General features: G+C 45.1%; 1 protein-coding gene across 2 annotated transcripts in view; it reads left to right on the top strand.

Annotated features, from left to right (window-relative positions):
- Window positions 1-2,285: 2,285 nt before the first annotated feature.
- LOC140389675 (D-beta-hydroxybutyrate dehydrogenase, mitochondrial-like) overlaps window positions 2,286-22,590 on the top strand; it is a 46,894-nt gene continuing 26,589 nt past the window's right edge. Inside the window, exons 1-3 of one of the 2 annotated variants that reach the window (XM_072474025.1) lie at window positions 2,286-2,694; window positions 14,360-14,470; window positions 21,058-21,193. In XM_072474025.1, coding sequence (XP_072330126.1) covers window positions 2,482-2,694; window positions 14,360-14,470; window positions 21,058-21,193 — 460 coding nt within the window. In that variant the 5' untranslated portion in view covers window positions 2,286-2,481. Of the gene's footprint in view, window positions 2,695-14,359; window positions 14,471-21,051; window positions 21,194-22,590 lie in introns of both variants that reach the window. The other variant, XM_072474023.1, reaches the window with a different exon arrangement.

Below are 22,590 nucleotides of genomic sequence, written 5' to 3'. Positions count from 1 at the left end.
TTATCTCCACAGATGTTCCCTTACTTGCTTAATATTTTTCTGTTTTTATTTCAGCACCCGTAGCATTTTCTTGTCTGAGTCATACAAACCTTCAGGGGACATAGCTTGGGTGTGCTAACGGAGACAAAAGGTTTCAACTATGACTATTGAGAATTTAGGTTTACAATGATAGCTGTAACACAAACAAAACATGTTAAAAAGTAGGATATATGGGAAATAGGCATACTTAAATGATCAAAGATTGAGCTGAACATTACTGAAAGGGAAACAGCAAGACTATAAAGAGAGCCATCTTACAGAGATAAGTTATTGTCTGGACAATTGAGGAATTTGGAGAAAAGGTTAAAAAGGGTACACAAAACACATGTTCAGTAGTACAAAAAACATGAGTGAGAGTGATACTATCAAGATGCACTGCAGATGGACCAGAGTCAATGTAGATCAATGAAGAGCAAGCTGGGGAGATAAAAGAGCGCAAGAAAGAGCGAGAGTGGAGCTGGGAGGGTAAAAGAGCATGAAATAAAGGAACACAAGAAAGACTGAGAGCAGAGTGCTAGCTGGGGGTTTGGAGCCTGAGGCGATGTCAGGATTCAAAAGTGATGCAGGGCAAGTGTAAGCAGCTGATTGGGTGATTACGGTCGGGTAAGTATTTACTATATCTGACATCACTGTTTTTTTAAAGGTACATTGCTTACACATCCATTTCTTAAAGGCACTCTTGCATGACACAATGCTCGGCACAACATCAAGGGCCGAAGGGCCTGTTCTGTGCTGTACTGTTCTATGTTCTATATCAATAACTTGGTGGGATAATATTTGGGATTGGAGCCCGAAAGTGGAAATACACCCTTCGATACACATCATATTGCATTTTGTTATTATTGCTGTTCTGGCTGCCACATATCAATCTTTTACGATGATTATGTTTAAGAGATGGAAAAAAGCAAAAGGAAGGTTGATTAAATGTGAAATCAGTAATGAGACGTAGGAATTGGTTTCTAAATATGTAAATATGTAAGTGAATAAGCCCTTAATGTTGGAAAGAAAGTATGTATCTCGGATTCACTCTAAGAAATAGGGTTGCCCAAATTATGAATCCATGGGTTTACACTTATGGGATCAGAGAGAGGGAATATGGTATTGGGAATAGGCTGACAAGACCCATAGGTCCGGAAGAGAAATGCCAAATGAGGCCCTAGCTGGAGACATTACTGGCCATCTGCAAGCGCACTCAAGTCAACACATAAGCTCATTATCGCGATATGGACTTTGTGATTACCCATTCACATTTACACAAAAGGACAAGACTGTGCTATGAACATGTAATGAACTTCCAGACACAGATGATCAACTTTGTAGCAGGACAAACATAGAGGCCATCAGACTCTGTGATGGGCTAATAGCTGGTCAGAAAAGAGTGTTTAAGAGGACAATGGATCTTGATTGAATCGCCCTGGCTGAACAGGAATATCCTGTTTATTCCCTTTAATGAGTTTCAGTCTGGATGGGGCAATAGAACTCAGGTCAGGCATAGGCGTATATCTATGACTCAGTGTTAGCAGAACCAATATAAAAGAAGGAACATTGGAACAGATCGTCAACGATAACCTGGGAGTCCCCCAGACACAACCATCGTAAGATGAAGGGACCCTGGGTTCTGAGCCCAAAGAAGATATCCACATCGAATGACCGAGTGACCATAGCCCGTCCAGCCTCCTTCACTAAATACCTTAAGCTCAGCTGTGAATTGTGAATAAAATTGTGCTAAACCGTGAACCTGTGTTTGTCCTTTGATCGCCTCGCAAATAAGGGCACCTGGGTAAAACGTTCGAGTAATAAACTGGTTGAAGCGTCTGACAACTTACAGACAACAGCTTTGAAAGGATCTGAGACAATGAAAAGGAATGCAAGCATTTCTTCAGGGTAGTAGAAATATGGAACTCTTTCCCTAAAAGGTTAGGTTGGAAAAAGTCAAAGATAGATAGATTGTATTTTGGGGGGGTTAGGCATTGTTTTCTTTTAAAGCGCTATGGAACTAAAGTGGGTGGATGGATTTAAGATGCAGATCAGGCATGATTGGAGGAGCTGAATGGCCTCGTCATGTTCACAACCGAATGGTAAAGCGGTCTTCATAAACTGGCTGGTTCAGGGTTTGATTCTTTATGGCTGAGCGGTTTGAGCTTCCCTGCAGGCTCTGTACTGTAACTCTGGTGTGCAGTAACCTGTCAGTGCATTTTTGATCGGATTTACACACGGAAGTGATCTCATTCTCTGTCCGGACTGCTTGCCTTTTTTTTTGCACGGCTGTGTGGGCGGAGAATACAAGAGTGGATGAGAAAGGACAGCGGGCTAACTGAGCGGGGACTGTGAGCAACATCGCAGTCAGCGGAGAGGGAGGGCTCAGCGGAGAGGGAGGGAGCCCAGCCCGGGAACCCAGCCCAGCCCAGACAGCCAGGGGAGCGGAGCGGAGGGCTGGCAGATATGTCCAAGCTCTCATACGTGCAGATGGCCCTGATGCTGCTGTTTTCATTCCTGCTGACCCTGGGTTTAGGCTTGTGGCTCCCCGAGATTCTGAGTGCATTTGTTAAGCTGTTTGGTTTTCAGGAGGACACGGTGACCCACAGCATCGTGCTGATGTACCTTGTGTTTGTGCTGTGCTTAGCCATGCCATCTCTGCCTCGCGGTTCGGTCAAGGTAAACACTTCTCAATCTATCAAATGTCGCTTCATATTGCTGAATGTTGCCCGGATCTCGGTGTGCCGACGCGGGGGTTTCGAAATAAATCTCTAAATCTGTTTCCAGCCTAAAATGTTTCTGGAAGTTGACATTTGTAAATCGCAAGAATCCAATGGGGACGGTAACACACGGGGCGAAGTACACCAGACTAACTCGTAGAGTTGTTATTGTTTTAAAGGGAAAGCGAAATGTATTATAACAGTATCTGGTCGCGCTTTACCATCATATCCAGCCCCACCTCTCTCCATCAAGCTTTCTAATTGCACGTTGCACGACATTGAGGCTTTCCTGTCACCCTTACTTTTCCTGGAAGTCTATCGATTACATTTTGTGTGAAGGGCCACTTTCAATCAGCGATCGCTTGCCCTACCATCTGTGTTTATTCAACCATTCGATGACAGAAAGATAAATAGGGGAGGAGATTCTTTCCATGGAAATCTATTTGACCCTCTGTGCAGTCCTGGCCACTCCACTTTCAAAGGCAAAGAGTCCAGTTTCTCAGTTCAGTTTTCTGAAGCCAGGGAATTTGCCTTGTGGCTCTTTTTATGTAAAAATATATCAAAGTTACAACACAGGTTTTGTGAGGGCCACGAAGAATCCAGCACGAGTTTTAAGGATACAAAGTAATAACATTTATTTACAATAACATATATATATAACAGCAGCAGCAATTTCCCTTGCTGCACACTCCTTCCTCCTGGTTCCATACTGGCCAGCTTTATTTATACATGGAGTTTACTAATGGTTTCTCCGCCCCCTCATTGGGGAAGCTCATACTCCCACAGGATTGTGGGATTGTCATTAGTCCCCAGCCAGTGGTAAGTAGGCAGGTAATAACATCCCTCCCCCCCCCCCCCCCCCCCCAAAGTCCAAGGAATCCACCAAAGACCCTGGCGAAGGAGGGCGTCGGACTCGTTTTGCCGCAGGCCGGACACCATTTGCACGCGGCGCTGGATCAGGCGGCGTGTAACGAGACGGAGACCGGCGCTTCTGTGATGAACGGCGCAACGGTTGCACATCCACGGCCCGTGGACCCGAGGATTCCCCCTCTGATGCATCCTGTGTCTCCATCTCGGAGTCTGCTGCCTCCGTCATGTCAGCGTCTCTATCTCCATTTGGTTCCGTAACGACCTGCGCAGGCTTCGAGTGAGGCACCAGTGGAAGATTGTGAGGACTACCTTCCCTTGTCTCTGGTCTCTGCGGCTGTAGAAATTGGCTCCGGGGGCGGGGAATCTTTTGAGGGGATAGTCTTCTGGACCGAACGTGGTCTACATGTTTGCACTGGAGACGACCCTGGGCTTGCACCTGGTAAGATATAGGGCCCGTTTGGCGAAGGATTACACCAGGAACCCTCTGGGCACCACCAGCAAAATTCCGAACGAACACTGGGTCACCGGGCGCAAACTGCCTAATCGGCCGATGCCGAGAAAATCCCTGTCCCTGACGTTCTTATGTGCGGCGTACTTTTGCGCCAATGTCCGGGAAAACCATACTAAGGCAGGTGCGAAGTCTCCGGCCCATTAGGAGTTCTGCAGGAGCTACCCCAGTCACTGCATGGGGGGTGGTTCTATACGTAAACAAAAAGCGAGCCAGTCTCGTTTCCATTGATCCGGAAGACTGCTTCTTTAGGCCTCTTTTGAATGTCTGAACTGCGCGCTCTGCCAACCCATTTGAAGCCGGGTGGTAAGGGGCAGTGCGGATATGGCGTATGCCGTTCATCTTCGTGAATCTCGCAAACTCCTCACTCGCAGTGCCACCTCAGCACCTTGGCAGTGCCCAGAGGCCAACCACCCAAGGGCCTCCTATCTCCTGGGAGACCACCTCAAGTGCCGTTCCACATGATCACTATATGTGAGGGCCAGTACTGAACAGTGCTTGTCTAAGGTCTGTGAGGCGAAGGGGTTAGATCCCAATGCATTGAGTAGATCAAGCGAGCTATATATTAGAGTGAGGCTAGCTACTCACTCTAATATGCAGATTTGCCAAATACTGGTCCCACCCACAATGGGGATCACGACATCTTGCAAGATCCCCTTAGACCTCACAATGTGTGACAAGCCAGGTAGATGCCAGAAGAGGCCACTCCTGGCATCTGCCAGCCACGTCACGCCCCCATTCACCCGAATGGGGTGTGAAGCAGCTGATAGAGCTCGCCCAAAATGTAGAGTTAAATTAGTATTTTTTTTTACAGTTGTATTGGCCTGAGGCGCTGTGTTTAATACCGTTTCAAAAAAAAAAAAAATTAGAGTATCCAATTCTTTTTTTCCAATTAAGGGCAATTTAGCGTGGCCAATGCACCTAACCTGCACATCTTTTGGGGTTTTGGGGGTGAGACCCATGCAGACACGGGGAGAATGTGCAAACTCCACACGGACCAGGATCGAACCCGGGTCCTCGGTGTGGTGAGGCAGCAGTGACATTGAACCGCCATGTTTAATACCTTTTTGGACCCATACCTCCATATCCTTCTGCTCTTCCATAGCATCAAGCTGACTTTTTAAATGTGTGTGTGCGATGTGTGCGTTGCTGGCTGGGACAGCATTTGTTGCCCATCCCTGAGAGCATTTAGGAGTCAAGCACATTGCTGTGGGTCTGCAGTCACATGTGGGCCAGACCAGGTAAGGATGACAGATTTCCTTTCCTAATGTACATTCGTGAACCAGATGGGATTTTACAACAATCGACAATGGTTTCATGGTCATTATTAGGCTTTTAATTCCAGCTTTTTGTTGAATTAAAATTCCGCCATCAGCCCAGGTGGGATTCGAACCCATGTCCCCAGAGCATTACCCTGGCTCTCTGGATTACTAGTCCAGTGACAATACCACTATGGCACTGCCTTCCTTTCAGAGTATAATACCTGTTGTTATTTCTTTTAGCAACATGCATTATGTCACATTTAGTATCATAGAATTATAGAATGGTTACAGCACAGGAGGCCATTCAACCTGTCGTGTCTAGCAACTCAGCTAGTCCCACACCCCCATCTTTTCCCATAACTCTGCCATTTCTTTTCTCTTCAGGTAATTATCCAAATCTCTTTTGAAAGCTACAATTGCGTCTGGTTCCACCCCACTCACAGCCAGTGCATTCCAGATTCTAACCACTGACTGTGTCCTCATGCCACTTTTGCTACTTTTTGGCAATCGCCTTAAGTTGGTGTCCTCTGGTTCTAGACACTTCTTTCAATGGGAGCAGTTTCTCCTTACCTACTCTGTCCAGATTTTGAACACCTCAATCAAACCTCCTCTCAACTTGCTCTTCTTTGAGAAGAATGATCTCAGCTTCTCCAATCTATCCATATAACTGAAGCCCTCAACCCTGAAAATATTATTTTAAAATTTTGCCGCATTCTCTCTAAGGTTTTTACATTCTTCCCAAAGTGCAGTGCCCAGAATTTGACACACTACTCCAGTTAGGGCAGCACGGTGGCGCAGTGATTAGCACTGCCGCCTCACGGCGCCGAGGTCCCAGGTTCGATCCCGGTCCTGGGTCACTGTCCGTGTGGAGTTTGCACATTTTCCCCGTGTCTTCATGGGTTTCGCCCCCACAACCCAAAGATGTGCAGGGTAGGTGGATTGGCCACGCTAAATTGCCCGTTAACTGGTAAAAGTGAATTGGGTACTCCAAATTTTTTTTAAAAACAATATTCCAATTGAGGCCAAAGCAGTGTTTTATGAAGGTTAATCATAACTTCCTCATTGTTGTTCTCGAGGCCTTCATTTATTTATAAAGCCCAGGATTCCACATGTCATATTAACCACTGTCTCAACCTACTCTGTCGCCTTTAACAATCTGCCCACGTATACTCTTGTATTACAGTTCTCATGGTCCTTTTATTCCATTGGCTTCAGCTTTGCTGACACCCTGATTACTGACATTGAATTCCATTTGCCCTCTTCTTAGTATCTTTTTGTAGTTTCCTTTGCTATTCTAAAAGTAAAATAAGTCCCTTACTTTGATATCATTTGCAAATTTCTATGTCACGTCTTTTAGGCATAAATCCAATTATTAAAATAGATAGTGAACAGAGGTGGCCCCTGAACTGAACCCGAGGAGGTGCAATGCCTCATTTCTAATCACTCTGGGCAAGTTTCTCTTAAACACCTAGTCTATTTCCCCCATTGTAACCAGCTTTTATTCAGTTTATTGCCCTTCCCTAATTCCATATCCCTTAACCATCTCCAATATTCTCCCATGTGGTACTATGTCAAAATGCTTCCTCAAGTGAAATGAAAGTTACCATCGTCCCTGAGGACCATAGGCTGCTCTGCTCTTTTGAGAGAGAGCTGACTGGTGGTGATTTAACCTGAGGGTCACCACACCTTAGGCGAGGGGCAAAGTTGAGAAGGCAATGTTCATGATTAACCTCAGCTGGTACTGGAATTGAACTTGCATTGTCAGTGTCACTCTATGTCATAAACTAGCTGTCCAACCAACTGAGCTAAACCGCTCCCAAGCTGCACACAGTGTGTATTTCCCCAGTCTTATCATATCTGTCAAATAATTCTATAGGTTTGTCAAGAGCAGTGATTCCTGATTACTTCCAATGTCAAAATTGTTTCAACTAAATTAAAATACTTAAATAATATGAAGAGATATTGAAGGAGATTTATATCTGGAAACAAAAAGAAGAACAGCACAGTTGCCATCTTTTCCGTAGGAAATTGTTAAAGAGCACAGCAGAATGTTCGGCTACCAAGAAACGACAATGAACAGGTGACAACTGAGAAAGAAATTGCAGAAATGTTGAAAACACTATTTCACAATAATGTTTACAAATGAAAAAGGCAGAACCATTTCAAACAGGAAGAGACTGCTAAATGCGAGAAAAGATTAGAAATGGCTAAAATCACTTAGAAGCACGTGAGGGAAGTTGCAGAAGTGCAAGATGAATATTGTCAGATTTTGGTGCAGTGCCCTGAAGATGGCTCCGCATCAACACTTCCCAATCTGACTTGCGGTGACGGCGGGCGGGAGGCAGCCGCACAATGGAGGGCTCCCGTTCAGGAACGGTATTTTCGGGGCATTAAGCCAGGGTCCACGGAGGCGGCAAAAGCAGGGAGAAGGCACAGAGGAGGCACAGTGAAGGCACAATAAAGGAAAATGTCAAGGGTGAGCAAAAAAACGGCCGTTAAAAAAACAGCTGAAGGTCCGTCGGGGAGTGGAATGGTCACCGCGGGGTCACCAAGGAAAATGGAGGCTGGAACACCAGGGGAGGCCGCATTGCTTACGGCTGAAGAAATAACTAAGGTCGTGGCTGCGGAATTCGAAAGGCAGTTTACAAAATACATGGAGACAATGAGGAAGGAGATGAGGGAGGTTTTGAGTGTGCTGGTGGAGGAGGCGATATCCCCGGTGACGACGGCGGTGGCGAGCGGAGGTGCGGGAGCAAGGGGACGCGCTGAAGGAAGTGGAGGAGACATTATTGCAGCACGGTGATCAACTTACCTCGATGGGGTAGGAGATGTGGAAGGTGATGGAGATTAACAAGGATCTGCGAGGAAAAGTGGAAGACCTGGAAAACAGATCCAGGCGACAGAATTTGAGGATTGTGGAGCTGCCCGAAGGAGTTGAAGGATCGAGGCCGACTGAGTATTTTGCCGCAATGCTGGCGAAACTATTGGGGGAGGGGGAGGATCCCTCCCGATATGAACTGGATCTGGCTCATCGGTCGTGGAGGCCTGTACCAAAGGCGAGTGAGCCGCCAAGAGTAGTGCTTCCGTAGGTACAGTGTGAAGGAGAAGGTCCTGAGCTGGGCCAAGCAAAAGCGGGTGGTGCAGTGGGCTGGAGCTGGTATACGTGTATACCAGGACTTTACGGTGGAGCTGGTGAGGAGGCGGGCTGCCTTCAACCGGGTGAAGAGGGCACTGTACATTAGCAAGCTGCAGTGCGGCATTGTATATCCAGCGAAGCTGAGGGTGACTTACAAGGACTTTTATTTTGGAACGGTGGAAGCAGCGGAGGAGTTTGCAAAGGCAGAAGGACTGTGGCAAAACTGAGAAATGGCCATGTGCCGATGTAACCTCATGACTGTATTTTCTTCTTTTTTGTTTCACTGCATGCGGGTGTAGGGGCTCAAGGAGCCAATGTTGTATATATTTGGACAAGGGAAGGGATGGGACTTTCACTCGAAATGAGGGCTCTTTGGGGTGTAGGTGGATATGCGGGGTTTGTGTGCTAAAAGGGGATTTCTGGGCTTTCCTAGGGCTGGGCAAGGGGGAAAGGGACCCGGGCGGGGGCCTCCACGCTGGCCGGTTTAAGCCGGCCAGTGAACGGGAGTGAGGTGGGGGGAGGGGCTGCGGCCATCAGAGCCTGGCAGAACAGGGTCCGAGTGGTCTAGCCGGGGTGGAAAGTTGGGGGGAGGTAACCGAGGTTGGGGAGAGGAGTTTTACAAGAGGCAGTGGACGGGAGGAGTTGGAGTTGGAGGGGCGGGGGGGGGGGGGGGGGGGGGGGGGGGGTGTTTACAACTCTTGGGTATCATGTACGGTACTCTTTCAGAGGTTGGATGGCGTTGTGTATAGGGGTGGGGGAGTGGACTCTACAGGTTAATGGTGACCATGGGCGGTCCCGGACTCCTTTTTCTTTTTCTCCTTTGTTTTTTGTTTCCACCGTGGGAGGGTTTGTTTTATTGGATGCATATATTGACAGGTGGGCTGTTTTTTGGGGTGGTGGGAGGATGGGATCGTTGTTATTGTTAAGGGGATTGATTTTGTATTTGTTACCGTTTACTGTTTGTGGGTGGGGTGTAAATTTTGAAGGTAAATGTGAAAATGGAGAATAAAAATATTTTTAAAAAACACTCCCCAAGCTCTCTCGGCCTGGATCATACGCCAGAAAATCAGAAAGTAGCAATGTGATTCCCATATTTATAAGAAAGGGGTTAGGAATGGCACTCAAATAACAGGTATTTATGTCATGGTGCAGTTCGGAGGAATTTTGAAACTACGATGAAGGATGCCAAAGGAAATATCTTGACGATGTTACGGGTCAGCGTGGCTTTTGGAGTGCAGGTCCCGATTAACCAGCTTATGTGGATTTCTCTGAGAATGTTAGATTGAATGAATGGAGTGAATGGTCGATGTTGTCTACCTGGACTTCAGAAAGAAACTGAACACTGTCAATCGCTGCAGAAAATTTGGAACTGTAGAATAAATTGTATTAGCCCAGATTAGAAATTGTCTGGTTGCATGTGCTGCACAATGGAGTAGATGTGTGGTGGCTAATTGCTGGTTCTGTGCTACAGAGGCGAGTGTTGGGATTGTTAGTGATTATACTTTTTTGTGAACGACTTGGAAGATGGACTCGCAGAAGGCACCAGGTGTGAAGCAGTGATGATCATTACTATGGATGGCATGGTAACACAGTGGTTAGCACAGTTGCCTCACAAATCCAGGGTCCCAGCTTCGATTCCCGGCTTGGGTCACTGTCTGTGTGGAGTCTGCACGTTCTCCCCATGTCTGTGTGGGTTTCCTCCCGGGTGCTCTGGTTTCCTCCCACAGTCCAAAGATGTGCAGGTTAGGTGGATTGGCCATGCTAAAATTGCCCTTCGTGTCCAAAAAGGTTAGATGGGGTTACTGGGATAGGGTGGAGGTGTGGGCTTAGATAGGGTGATCTTTCCATGGGCCTGTGCAGACTCGATGGGCTGAATGGCCTCCTTCTGTACTGTAAATTCTATGATCATGAATGGGCCAAATATATCTAGAAAAACCAAAGCATGGAAAGGACTGACATGCGACACGCATAATGGAATGGTGGTTTGGTAGGGGTGAGTGACGAATTTGCAAAGCAGGATGTGGAGAGATTTTAGCTCCTGGTCTTCATTTATGTGTGCAACCTGAAAACCCTGCCAGGCATGGGCGGCAATTCAGGATTGCGCATATAAATTAAGCCTGCCTCGCCATGCAAGCTTGTTCCTGCAGGAACCTGTGCCTAGCAGCCTGCTGAAGTGCTAATTCAAGCAGCATGAGGCCACCACTGGGGGCTGCAGAAACCGCCCCAGCAAGAGGCATCCATCTGAGGTTTGCTTCATGTTGATGACGATTGGGGGGTAAGGGTGGCAATGTATGGTGATAGGGGATAGAGGTGGCCCTGGGTACCCGGAGGGGTACTTGTGCTCCTCCTGACGTCTGAGCTAAAGGAAAATTAAAAGAACTTAGTATCATAGGGCCTCATATTTAATCATGGCCTAAACCTGTATTCAGTGAAACACAACCAACATTTATTGAAGAGACTTATAAATGTATGAAATTTTGGACGAAGAAAGGATCATGAAGATGAAATCAAAAGCAATATGCTACGGATGCTGGAAATCGAAAATGAGAATTGAACGCACTCCATAGGCCTGGTGGAATCTGTGGAGGGAGAAATGGAGTTAATAGGCCTGGACTTCCATGGAGTGGCAATCAGAGGTGGATTGTCACTCTGCTCTTGAAAATCCTTTTGATCATTTCTCACTCGGCCTTCCAACTCAGGCCAGGTAAGAACAGTGTAGTTCAGCGTGCTGCTGAGGTCTTCTGTTGAGGACAGCAGAGTTGGATGCATGAGGGAATGCCCCCTTTGTTTTATGGCTCTAGGTACCACAAATCAGGTGAGTTTAAAGGTCCAGCCACATTCAAGCCAGAGAGAAGTTTGGTTTATCAGGTGCGTGGATCGAATTTGGGGTGGGCGGCGGGGTTGGCGATGGAATTGTCGATTGGTTGTGCCAGGTTTGTGGTTGGGGGGATAGTGAGGGGGGAGGGGGGGTCCCATGGGAATGGGTAGTGAGAAGAGTCTTGTGGAGTGGTCTGCCTGCCCGTTGGTGTGTGTGTGTGTGTGTGTAGGCTGAGGAAGAGCAGCAAGAAGTTACTACACACACTGAAGGCAATACAGTGACTGGAAAAAGGAACTGAAATCTATCAATTGGACTTCAGGACACCTGAACCGCAGAATCAACTATTCGTCAGTAGGAGCCAATTTTACTGAACAGAATTGCAACGGCTACAGTACGTCACTATTCTGTACAACTTTTTATTTGTATTTATTCCTAATCTGTATGAATGTAGATTTTTGTCCGTTACCATTTCTTCTTACCTTTTTTAGTAGTTACTAAACTTACTCGGGTTGAATTGGCTCCTTTTTAAATATAATTATTGGGTCTGGCAAAGTTACCCATGGGGAAGAGAACCTCGTTACATTAAACCTTTGTTGCTGCCAGTAGCGGGTTGGGTGAATGAAGACACGGAGCCAGGCATCCCTCCACAATTGGGGGGGGGGGGGGTTATTCCAGCAGGTCGGTGACAAATCGAGGGGTTTCGCCTGGATCAAATCTTTTGGAGAACCTGACCTAGCTCTGGTTGTAATACAATGCAAGCTTGATGTTGGTACAGTAGTAGTGTAGGCTTCAAACTGGTGTTAATCTTGTGTTCGGCAAATCGGGTGTGAAGGCTCACACGGACAACAAAGTGAAGCAGGTTAACGTTGCCTCCTCTGGGGAGATCCACTTCATTTCACTGACACATCGTTTCTGCATTCTGGATTCAAGGTGCGTTGACTGTAACTGCAGCGCATGCTTGCAAAGTGAAACAACTGCACCAACACCAGAGTTGTGGTGTGAATGCACCCACTGAAGTACATCAAGGAACAAAGAACAGTACAGCACAGGAACAGGCCCTTCGGCCCTCCGAGCCTGCGCTGATCATGATGTCTGTCTAAACTAACACCTTCTGCACTTCTGTTCCCTCTAGTTCCATCCTATTCATGTATTTGTCAAGATGCCTCTTAAAAGTCACTATTGTATCTACTTGCACCACCTCCGCCAGCAGTGAGTTCCAGGCACCCACTACCCTCTGTGTAAAAAAAGAAAGCTTGCTTTGCACATCTCCTCTGCCTCAGACATCTCATCTAAACTTTGCCTCTCGCACCGTAAACATATGTCTCCCAGTAATTGACTTTTCAATCCTGGGCAAAAGCTTCTGACTTTGGTGAAACTTTCGGTGAATGGATCATGATGTATCTCAAAATTGTTACATGTTACAAAGTTTTTGAATCAAAGTTATTGCTGTAAATTAGGAACAATACGGGATGTAGCACCGAATGCTATCTAGGCCCCCAACCTCAACACACCCTAACATTAGCTATGAGGGGGCGGTTGAATAAACTCGGTTTGTTCTCACTGGAACGACGGGGGTTGAGGGGCGACCTGATAGAGGTATACAAAATTATGAGGGACATAGACAGAGTAGATAGCTAGAGGCTTTTCCCCCGGGTAGAGGGGTCAATTACTAGGGGGCATAGGTTTAAGGTGCGAGGGGCAAGGTTTAGAGGAGATGTACGAGGCAAGTTTTTTACACAGAGGGTAGTGGGTGCCTGGAACTCGCTGCCGGAGGAGGTGGTGGAAACAGGGATGATAGTGACATTTAAGGGGCATCTTGACAAATACATGAATAGGGTGGGAATAGAGGGATCCGGACCCAGTAAGTGTAGAAGATTTTAGTTTAGACGGCAGCATGGTCGGCGCAGGCTTGGAGGGCCGAAGGGCCTGTTCCTGTGCTGTACTTTTCTTTGTTCTTTGTTTATTAGCCATTTCAGGGGCGGCTCGGCTCAATGTTAGCACTACCACCTCACAGTGCCAGGGACCCAGGTTCAATTCCAGCCTCGGGTGACTGTGTGGAGTTTGTACGTTTTCTCCGTTTCTGCATGGGTTTCCTTAGGGTGCTCTGGTTTCCTCCCAAAGTCCATAGAAGTGCAGGTTAGGTGGAATGGTCATGCGAAATTGCACCTAGTGTCCAAAAGGTTAGGTGAGGTTATGGAGTTACAGGTATAGGGCGAATGGCCTCCTTCTGCACTGTAGGGATTCTATGATGATAATAAAATATATTTAATGTTTAGATTTTAATTGCTTCCAATAATTTAATTGCTTCTACATTTTTTTAATAAACTGAAAACAGACACTTGTGTTGTTGCACAAAACTGATGGTGTTTCTAGTGCTGCTGTTCTCTTTGTTGCAATATGTGGCCAATTTGAATCAGTACAGCAACTCATAATGAAATTGTATGTTGTTTGGCACAACACTTTTCACGTCATTTTCTGCAGTGGAAAATCATGTAAATCGCTGAAAACTTGATGGTTTATAAGTGATAGAATTATTAGGGTCTGAGATTATTTTATGCCCCGATCTCCCTGTAGAGCAGCATTTTAAATGTCTGTGGGACTTCTGAACACAAAAGTTATTCAAGCAGAAAATTACTTATTGAGCAATAAATGCAACAATTTGCAGGATTTCCCCGAGCTAAATGACTTCCTGTGACTATTTTGGGATTATTTAAGTTACAGTTTTACTCAGCACTTACTCAAGAGGACTGACCCCCCATTTTGGTCTATATTGTATTCTGCATGGATGGTCTAATACTTTGTGAATGTGATGTTTTGTGAGTTTCACTGAAATCTCCCTTTAATGAAATACCGTGATCAAAATTAATAATGCTAATATTGCTCATTTGAAATTGTGTAACTCGTGAATCTATGTTACAGTAATTTACTGGCATTTAGCACTTTATAGCGAAATTTAATTAAATAATTTATTGCTGCTTTGACGTTTTGTAAAATTAACACACCTGTATGATTGGTTGTCTTTGTTTCTAGGTTAAAGACAAAGCCATCCTGATCACAGGGTGTGATAAAGGAATTGGGTTTGCATTAGCAAAACATCTACACACTAAAGGGTTTACTATATTTGCAGGCTGTCTGTTAAAGGTGAGTCTGTATCATATTCTAATTTGTTCTGCTAGGCTTTTGGACAAAATAAATGTTCAAAGTGTCCTGTGCTCTCTGCCTTTCCAATCATGTTTCTGGAGATGAATGCAAAATCGTGGGATATGGAAAAATGGGAACAACACTGTTGTTCTCGAAGTGATGCAGAAAGTTTGACCTGGAAAGAAAACTTTCTGGAAACTCTCAGCATGTCAGGCACATCTTTGGAGAGAGAAACAGAGGCCAGAATCCCCCCCCCCCCCCACCAAATCTCCGGGTGGGTTTCCCAGCCAAAGCCTATGGGGTTTTGCATGGCTCGCCCGCCCTGACTCTTGAGGAGCCAACCGCGGGGTATTCTGCTTCGACAGGACTGGAAGATTCCGCGAGCAGGAAGGACTGGAAAATCTAGCCCAGAGTTTGATAGAGTTGACCTTTCATCAACATTTGGAAAGTTTGAGCATTTGGATAGAAATGAGTAATGACACCTTATGGGGATGGTTTAGCACAGTGGGCTAAACAGCTGGCTTATAATGCAGAACAAGGCAGCAGCGCAGGTTCAATTCCCGTACCGGCCTCTCCGAACAGGCACCGGAGTGTGGCGACTGGGACTTTTCACAGTAACTTCACTGAAGCCTACTTGTAACAATAAGCGATTATTATTATATTAACTCTAGGATGCATTTTAATGTTTGTGAATAAATATAAGGTGGCAATATTGACACCCTTTAAGCTTTTCATTTGACTTTAGATTGGCCTCAAACCCAGGTTCTCCCCCACCTGCACAATTCCATTCCTAATTCCTTCTTAATTTACTGTTTCTCTGAGCAGTCATGGTGCAGAAGGAAGATGTTGTCACCAGAATGCACTTTGCAAATGGTCCCATGTTTTCCAACAGTCAACTTTCAACCATTTTAAACTCCCAAAGCCTTGCAAGCGTACTGAGAATTGCTCATTGTTGTTCCACACAGCACTCCTTGAACTTGATTAAACTTTGGCATCGGCCAACGAACAACTCATTCTGTTCCAGCTTGACTGCAGTACTTCACAGCTCATGCTGAGTATTGCTTATGATTCATCACCTTGGGCTGTATTCCACTCTTTCATTCTTCTACCCCCACCCACTTCAACCACAATCTGGAGTTTAATTTTACATTTAATTCTACATAGTCAAACACTTAGGATGCATATTTGCATGTTTCCAACCAAAACAATTTATTGCTCTCCATTCCTTTTTGAAAATGTTATAAATAATTGAATGCCTTGCATAGCAAGCTAATAAATAATGGTCTACACTGCCAAGACCTAGACCATAGCAATGGTTTATCATTGTATATCGGATACAGTACCAAAGAGGTAGCACAGTGGTTAGCACTGTTGCTTTACAGCGCCAGGTTTGATTCCCTCTTGGGACACCGTCTGTGCGGAGTCTGAACATTCTCCCTTGTGTCTGCATAGGTTTCCACCGGGTGCTCCGGTTTCCTCCCACAAGTCCAGAAAGACGTGCTTGTTAGGTGAACTGGACATTCTGAATTCTCCCTCAGTGTACCCGAACAGGCGCTGTCATGTGGCGACTAGGGAATTTTCACAGTAACTTCACAGTAGTGCTAATGTAAGCCTACTTGTGACACTAATGAAGATTATTATTATTAAAGTGGCTTTGTTAATGGACTTGTAATCAGCAATAATAATCAGGAGAAGTTCAAATCTCAGCGTATGAGCTTGGGAATTCAGTTAATTAAACAAAAACAAAACTGGGATAAAAAGTGGGTACAGTAATGATATTGAAACAACCTGACACCCATCTGGGCCAGTAAAGGGAAGGAAATCTGCTGGAATTACAGTGGATCTGCTATTATTGTTAAAAATATAAATTCCATATTTCAGAATTGAAAAAATTTGATATTTAAAAATGGTCCTCCTACCCATCTAGCTTATCTGTCATCTGGATCTTCTATCAGTCATTTGGAAAATAAACCTCACTACCCCAGGCAAACAACTTCCTACTTTTTACACAACTGCCAATTTGATATCCTTGTGAATATCTTAACTGACATTGTATTTGCTGCACTAAGTGGCAGGGTGTTTCGTAATATCTTCTGTATTTTTAAAATGAAAACTGAAAAAAAAAATACTCCTTATGCTAAGCTTAGGCGACGCAATCAATATATAGGCACATGCTCGATATTCTATACTATTCTGATGAAAGGTTATCAACCTGAACATGAACATCCTGTTTCCACAGAAACTGTCAAGAATGCTGTGTATTTCCAGTATTTTCTGCTTCCGATTTGCCTTTTCTACCTTTGTACCATGAAGTATAACTCTTCCTCACATCATCCTAGCTTGTTTCCTTCATTCTTGTAAAATTGGACAGAATGTTCCATTGTGTTATTCACAGTAAACTGGAGGGATTGGAAATTTAAAGTTAGGAGTGTAATGCAGTGTTATTTTTATAAAAGATTTTTTTAGATTAAAAAACAAATTCCAATTAAGGGGCAATTTTTGCGTGGCCAATCCACCTACCCTGCACATCTTTGGGTTGTGCGATGAGACCCACGCAGACACGGGGAAATGTGCAAACTCCACATGGACAGTGACCCGGGGTCGTGATCGAACACGGGTCCTTGGCGCCATGAGGCAGCAGTGCTAACCACTGTGCCACCGTGCTGCCCATATAATGCAGTGTTATCAAGGTTATTTATTACTGGGTATGGAATGTATAGACACTGGGACTGGGTTGATGTATTAAGATAGCAGTGGTGGGAATGTACTGCTTTATATTTATTTTATGATTCTGGTCCCAGGCATTTATCTATAAATTTGAAGCTTGGGGGATTTATTAATAAAAGGACAGTAGAAGGAATAAACTTCGGAACAAAGGAATTGCGAGATGAAAAAATTAACAAGATCCGCCATGTTTGTTTTCTGCCATCTTGGTAATCACATGATACAACAATAATGGAGTTGTTGGCTAATCATGGTAATCAATCTCCTTTTTGTTTCATTTTTTAAATTTAGAGTAATCAATTCATTTTTTTCCCCAATTAAGAGGCAACTTAGCATGGCCAATCCACCTATCCTGTATATCTTTGGGTTGTGGGGATGAGACCCATGCAGACATAGTAATCAATCTCTCAATATGGGTACACCAGGCTCAGAAATTACATCAAGAAAAACATCATGTGGGGAAGAGGTTTGGGAACTGTGATTTGTGGTGATTGTCCCTTTAAGGGCAACACAGCAGATTAGGGTCACCTGTCTTGAGGGATCAATTGGGACCGAGAGTGGGCAATCACTCCAGAGGGTGGAGTCCTCTCTTGGACAGCAGACACCTGGAAGACGCGTAGGGAATGGGGCAGCCGGTGAAATGCTGGCCTCTCTACAGTTTTTCTTCTTTTTAAATAGCTTTCGTGTTTCTAAAGAAGTCTGTGAGCGTGCATCATTACAGGAACCACCGCTCCAAAATCACCTTTTCTTTCCCAAGCATGCTAAACTTACCATATCAAATTACCCACGCATTACTTCCCCAAAATGTATCTGCTGTAGCTTCTAGTTATATTAATATTTTTTATCAGTTACTTGTATAAGGGTAGGAATAGGAATGTATTGATAATCATAAAAGTTGAGATTGGAAATATATTGATAGGACACCTACACCGAGAATGAAATTTGAAGGGATGGGTTGATTATTAATTGTAAACATGATTTATTTATTTATTTCCAGATCGAGGGCAGGATCTCGTTCGAATGTGCTTATTTTGAGAATTCCACAGTAGAAATGAATTTAATGGTGCTTTGATTGATGTATTCAAAATCATGAGGGGTCCAGACAGTGCAGGAAGGGAGAAACTATACCCAATGGTAGTGGGATCCATAATCAGAGGGCACAGATTTAAGATGATTGGCAAAGAAGCAGTATAACAAGAGGAAAGAAAGTTTTTTAAGCAGTGACTGGTTAAGATGTGGAATACACTGTCTGAGGGTGTGGTGGAGGCGTATTCAATCGTGACTGTCAAAAGAGAGTCAGTTATCTGAAGCGGGAAAAGTTGCAGGGCTATTGGGAAAAGGTGGGGGAGTGGCACCAGGTGAATTGCTCTTACAGATAGCTGCTAAAGATGATGAACCAAATTGCCTCTTGCTGTGCTGTAATTAATGTATGGTTCTATTCCAAAAGATACTCTTGTGCGAAAAAGGGAACCGATTTTATAAAAGGTGAGTTTTAAATGCAGGAGCTAGGAACTGCAGTATCTGTTTGGAGACATGGAAAGTTATTCATTTCCACCAGCTAGCCTTGGAGAAGGGGAGGATGAATTATTTATTTTCCAGAATACAGGAAGTTACACTGAGTGAATAGGGAACTTAAAGGCTTCCAGTGAATACTGTACAGTAGGAATATAATATTGCCAACATCGGAGGAAATCATTATTGTGGATGTGACGTGTGACTGTGGCATCTTATCCTGTTGAAACTTGTGTTGGAGGGTGTTGCAAGAGTGCCTGAACTGTTACCAGTTGTAGAAAGCTCAAAAAAAGCCTCCAGTATTTTAGTTCCCTATTTTGCTGACAACAGCCAATGTGTGGTCCTTGCTGTTTACATTGATAGTTGCCCAGAGAACCTTTGCAGGCGTTTGAGTGGTGACTTGCTGTCTTTCTGCCATCTGGGCCACTGCTGTGTCATATACAGCAAGGCTCTTCACCCTTCAATCCACAATGGGGACATCCAACTCTAAACCCCAACACCATGTATAGAAAGTGAAACAAAGAGAACAAAAGATAAAAAGAGAGAGAAAGTTAAAAAAATATATATATTTCATAGCTCCAACATGAATTAAATTCTGAGGGAAGGAGATTCTATACTTATATTATACTTTCAGGGTCAGAGAGTTCGTTCGAAAATGCTTATCACTGATAACACCATTAAAAATTAATTCCATCCGCAACCCATCCGTCACCTTAAACACCAGCTTAAATATTTACTCCCTCCACTACCAGTGTACTTTAGCTGCAGTGTGCACCATCTATAATGCATTCCAGCAAGTCGCTAAAGGATGTTGGACAGCACCTTCAATACCTATGGCCTTTGCAATCCAGAAGAGCAAGGGCTGCAGGCACATGGGAACACCACCATTCTTCTGCAGTTACCCTGCACGTCACACACCATCTTTTTTTTTAAATTTGGAGTACCCAATTCTTTTTTTTTCCAATTGAGGGGCAATTTAGAGTGGCCAATTCACCTACCCAGCATATCTTTGGGTTGTGGGGGTGAGACCCACGCAGACGCGGGGAGAATATGTAAACTCCACACAGACAGTGATCTGGGGCCAGGATCGAACCCGGGTCCTCGGCGCCGTGAGGCAGCAGTGCTAACCACAGCGTCACGTGCAGGCCGCATACGTCACAAGCCATCTTGTCCTGGAAATTGCCATTTTATCATTGTTGCTAGGTCAAAATCATGGCACTCTTTCCCTAACGATACCATCAGTGCACCTACCTCACATGACTGTAGTGGTTCAAGAAGGAACTCCCTACCATGAATAGGTAATAAATGCTGACCTTGTCAGTGCTGCCCACATCCCATGAGTGAATAAGAAACCCTGCACCTGAATGCAATAGCCCTAATTTTGGTCTCCCATGCTTAGTGGGTAACCGGTAAGCACATCAACTTCATGCCCTTGCATGGATTTCAATGCCAAGTCTATTCGCGGGGTTCTGTTATAGTGTTGCCTGAGAAGAAGCAGGGGACTCAAAGACTGCAGCCTTTGGATTTCTGCATTTTATTGTGCAAGTGGGGTCTCTAGAACCAAATGTTCGCAATGCCACAACAGTGAGAGTTTTTCACAACACAGAACCTGGCCCATTATATTACCGGTAAATTCTGACAAGGGCAGCACGGTGGCACAGTGATTAGCACTACTGCCTCACGGCGCCGAGGTCCCAGGTTCGATCCCGGCCCTGGGTCACTCTCCGTGTGGAGTTTGCACAATTTCCCCATGTCTGCATGGGCCTCACCCCCACATCCTAAAGATGTGCAGGGTAGGTGGAGTGGCCACACTAAATTGCCCCTTAATTGGAAAAATGAAAGTTCTGACATTTTTAAAAAGTACCCACAACTTTCTAAATTTACACTCCATTTTGGAATTTATTGCCAAACTTCCTACTTTTTGGGGGATATTTTTGGAGAAGCCTGCTTTCATGGCAGTTTGTCCATTGGTTTCTTGCACAAATGATCATTCTTCACGTGTGACCTTAGCTAATGAGTTTCGGCTGGCTATTGGATTGTGAACCCAGTTAGCGAAACATCCGTGTGTGCTTTAGTGGGGTCAATGGACGCACAGCACGTCCCAGCTGAACATTCCACTCTCCACTGTCAGTACGTCTGGGACCATGGGGATTAGTTCTTCCATTCCACTGCCACACTGGCCAAGATCTGTCAATTCAGCATAGATCCAGGATTGAACTTGGGTTCTTCCTGCGGTATTGTTGCGACACCAGTTAGTACATTTGCCCACCAAACCAAGAGGAGAACTTGTTTTTGTTTAATTTAGTTATCGAAAAATTGCAGTAATTTGTATTTTTCTTTGGAAGGATAAGAATGGAGAAGGTGCTCAAACACTTGAGAAGATGAAATGTGAACGTATGACAGTTCTTCAAATGAACATATGCAAAGATGAGGAGGTGCAAGATGCCGTGGATTTTGTAAAGAGCCAGTTGAAGGAACCTGAGCAGGGTATGATGTGGGCTCCGTTTCACATAGAATGTGGTCGTATAAACAGGAAAATTTAACAAACTGCTGAAAGTTTGATCTTTGAGGAGAAGTAAGTTTTAATATGAATCAGTGAGTGCTGATGTGGTCTAGTTGATGAGGCTGGATTTGTTGAGGGCCCATTTTCCTTATGACCTACATGTCACGTCACATCCCCTCCCCCCACTGATGGGTTTTTAGCGGAGAGGGTGGGTGTGAAATAGAAGGAACAGGCGACCCTCAGGCTGCCCTCCCTCCCCTCTCCGCGATTTTTTCCAGTGGTGGGTAAGGCATCGAGACATGTAGACGGCCTTGCCCCAATTTAGGCCCTTAGGTGGCAATCTATTGGCCATTTAAGAGCTGTATTCTGTCCAGCTTCAATTTTTAGGCTGGCGGAAGGATTTCCCAAGCATGGAAGAAGCCCCAAAATGATTGGGCTTAGGCCTTGGGTGGCTCCCCAACATCTCTATTACCCACTTGCGCCCTTCCCAGATCACCCTACCTTCTCCGCCCCAAGACCACAAAAACATATCTTGCTGTCCACTTCCACAACTTAGGCTCTGTAATCTTCATGCATTTCCTCCTATGTCGACTGCAACTCCTGTTACTCCAGGGACTAAGGAGCTGCCAGCCAATCAGGTTGGTCGGCGGCTTTCGGAGGTGGGTCTCCTTAGTGAGTGACGGGGGGGGGGGGGGCCCCACCTGCCGTCAATTGATGCTCATTCAAATGTGAAATGGCTGTGGGGCAGGTCGAGTCGGCGGGGATATGTTCACTGCCGTCTCTTCAGCCGCCGGGAAGGGAAACCTTGCCATTCGAAATAACCTGGCCCATCTGGCTTATTTGCCCCCTTTGATATAATTTGGTCTGAAATATAACTCTACGTGAAATTAGTCTTCTGTGAAGACTTGTGGGTCTTTTGTCGAGGTATTTTTGGGTTTCTCTTTTCTCATCACCAGAACATGATGTATCCTGTGACAACTGGATGGACTTCATTCATGAGGTTTTACAGTGCACCAGAAGAAAATCATATAAGCGGCCTGATAATGCAGAGCATCATCAGAGTGATCCATACAACTAATCTTTTCCTTGTGTAAGCGTTTACCTGAACAGTTACTTTGTGATTATCACCAAGGTCCCACTAAATTCATTGGCACTCCACAAAAATAGGATCCTTTTTCAAAATAAAGTACCCAACTCATTTTTTCCAATTAAGGGGCAATTTAGCGTGGCCAATCCACCTAGCCTGCACATCTTTGGGTTGTGGGGGCGAAACCCACGCAAACACGGGGAAAATGTGCAAACTCCACACGGACAGTGACCCGGGGCCGGGATCGAACCTGGGACCTCGGTGCTGTGAGGCAGCAGTGCTATCTACTGCGCC

The sequence above is a fragment of the Scyliorhinus torazame genome, chromosome 14, assembly GCF_047496885.1.
Source record: "Scyliorhinus torazame isolate Kashiwa2021f chromosome 14, sScyTor2.1, whole genome shotgun sequence".
Taxonomy (NCBI): Eukaryota; Metazoa; Chordata; class Chondrichthyes; order Carcharhiniformes; family Scyliorhinidae; genus Scyliorhinus; species Scyliorhinus torazame.
This window is presented reverse-complemented; position numbering and strand designations above follow the sequence as displayed.